The 2,831-nt window shown below is 33.9% G+C and overlaps 1 protein-coding gene across 1 annotated transcript; it reads right to left on the bottom strand.

Annotated features, from left to right (window-relative positions):
• Nucleotides 1–638: 638 nt before the first annotated feature.
• LOC114689252 (olfactory receptor 187-like) lies at nt 639–1,568 on the bottom strand. Its single transcript, XM_028863618.1, has one exon. The coding sequence runs from the start codon at nt 1,566–1,568 to the stop codon at nt 639–641; it is 930 nt and encodes a 309-aa protein (XP_028719451.1).
• Nucleotides 1,569–2,831: the final 1,263 nt, after the last annotated feature.

The following is a 2,831-nucleotide window of genomic DNA, read 5'->3' as shown; positions in this document are numbered from 1 at the left end:
ACAACAGTCAATGTGTTAATGAAAACATGATGAATGACATACAAGCCTGATAAAGTGTTTTAATGATTTCTGTTGTATTTATTGTCTTAAAAGTATTTGTATAATTTAAGATTCACTTCAAATACTTTAAGGATATGGGTACATAGACAAGAGTCCATTTAAATATGTTCAGTGAGTAAGAGCAGTTTCTGCACAAGATGAATAACTGTGTCTGCATCTCCAGCAACACAGCACACAAATGTCACAAGGAATGGGCTTCCATTTCCACTGTGGAGAAGATCATGGCCCCACACATGCTTGTAATATCAGTGATACAGCGGGTGTAGAAAAAGGATTTTTGAGGTTATCAGGTTAAAATTCCATGTTCAGTGAAAGACACTCTTTCCAGAAAGTAAGTTAAAAAGTTATTAAGCAGAACACTGGGCCTCTTCTGGCCTCTGCACAAGTTTGCATGACCAGATGTAATTACAAACACATAAGTGTTCACTCACCACAAATATACACAACAAAACAACAACAGAAAATTCTAGGTCAGGTTCCTTTTCAAAATAATTTAAACAATGTAAAAAATACAGCCAAATTAAGCCTGCACAATATTGTGATATTTAATAAGAATATAACCAGTAATAATATGAGATTTAAGCATTTCTCTTTAAGAATTTTTCCAATGAATTTTTTACTTGCTTATTTCTCAAACTATAGATAATTGGATTCAGTACAGGAATTATGACAGTGTAAAATACAGAGTCCATCATATCATTGTCATCTACTTGTGGAGATGCAGGACGCACATACATGAAAAGAAGAGAGCCATAGTATAAAGACACAGATAAGAGGTGGGCTCCACAGGTGGAGAAAGCTTTCTTTATGCCTTTGATAGATTTCTGATTTAAGATAGAAAACAGAACAAGTGTATAAGAGACAAGAATGGTTGTAATAGTGAATACCTGAACTGAGCCAGAGAATATAAAAATCATTAGGTAATTGAGAGAAGGGTCAGTACAAGAAATCTTTAACAGTGGCATAACGTCACAGTAAAAGTGATGTATTATGTTAGAACTACAGAATGTTAGTCTGAATAAAAAGCCTTCATGAATTAAAGCATGAATAAATCCACCCACAAAGGACAATATTAACAGACATATACAGAGTCTATTTGTCATAATTACTGGATAGAATAAAGGTTTGCATATGGCAATGTATCGATCATAGGCCATTGCTGCCAAGAGAAAACATTCCATGGTTGCAGACGTTACAAATGAAAAAAACTGTATCATGCATTCAGAGAGAGAGATCACTTTGCTCTTAGCTATGAAGGTGAGAAGCATCTTTGGTGTGACTGTGGAAGATAACCAAGTATCCACAAATGCTAAACTCCCTAGAAATAGGTACATGGGGATGTGAAGGCCAGGGTCATTCCAGATGAGGGTGATCAGACCAAGGTTCCCCACAATAGTGATAAGATAGATCACCAAGAACAGCAGGAACAGGGGGATTTTCCACTGTGGGAGATGACTGAGTCCTGTGAGAACAAATTGTGACAGCAGTGTTGTATTCTCTGTTCCCATGTCCTCACCGGATGTCCTTGAGATAAGAAATAATAGATGTCACACAAAATTCATAAAATTTTGTGAAGTAAAATTTTGAGTAGTTGAACGTAAAACACAACTATGTACTCATCAGAATGACCAAATTTCACTTAATATCACTATATAAGATGAAAAAATTTCTTCAGAGTGAAGGTATTATTTCAATAATTATTCTAATAAAAATTGTGACTACATTAACATATTTAAGGAAAAGATACCTTTCAAATTTGTGTGAAAACTATGGGATTACAAATTGGTTATGTGTCAAAATTCTTTATTTGTATAACACATTCATAATCAAGGCAAAAGAAGTTTTAAGCACCTAGATTATACAATGAATTCAACAGAATGTCTTAGCCAAGTACTCTAATTTAATAAAGTGAAATATTGCAATACATAGTGGCCAGGGAATTTTTTTCAAAATCATTATACAGAAGTGGATAAAATCATTTTCTATTGTGGGAAGCAGAAGCCAGTAATGTAGAACACTCCTAATGCACCCAGAGGCACCCGTGTGCAGCATAATTGTCTGGGAATATTTATTCAAATTGTAGATCATAAGATTTAGTTGTAAATTAGCATAGCAGATTATAAAAAAGACTCTAATTGCCAAATTTTATAAAAAAATTTACAGATAACATTCAGTACAAATGGAGTTATTGAAACGTGTGTGACTGGACATTGGCAATACTAGGAAGACAGAGATTAATTGGACAGGATTTGAAATATCAAGAGACTATTATACAGTGACACACCAAATATGAACTTGGTGTTCAATGGAATGAAAATACTGTTTGTTAACTTTTGGTGTTTCCATATTGTTTTTCACAATTAAGATACACTAGTCTGTTGGTCATTATCACTGAATATGAACTGTACATACTTAGTAGTATTGGTCTACTGTAGATTTAATATTAATGACCATGTATGGTTGCTTAACTCTCTTCCTTTTAAGCCCACATTTTTCCAGCTAATTATTCTGATACCCTCAGAATTTCTATGTTTAAACAATTCATTTCAAGAGCCCATGTTACTTCAAAGAAAATCAAAAGAAAGGCAAGTATTGATGCAAACCAGAAGTGAACCAGATATTTGAGGGATATGATTTTAATGGTGGGAAGCTTGGAATGTAACAGACAAATATAATTCCAGAAGGCTAAATCAAGGACCTTTGAGGGTAAATTACAAGAGATCCCTGGGTGCAGGAAATAAGAAACATTTAATGGCTTAGAGAAAAGAGTT

This window comes from Peromyscus leucopus, unplaced genomic scaffold (genome assembly GCF_004664715.2).
Source record: "Peromyscus leucopus breed LL Stock unplaced genomic scaffold, UCI_PerLeu_2.1 scaffold_1607, whole genome shotgun sequence".
NCBI classification, from domain to species: Eukaryota; Metazoa; Chordata; class Mammalia; order Rodentia; family Cricetidae; genus Peromyscus; species Peromyscus leucopus.
Note: the sequence above shows the minus strand (reverse complement) of the source record. Positions and strands in the feature narration are given on the sequence as shown.

Coding starts and splice junctions, on each gene's coding strand:
- LOC114689252 (XM_028863618.1), bottom strand. CDS start 1,568: ATGGGAACAGAGAATACAACACTGCTGTCACAATTTGTTCTCACAGGA.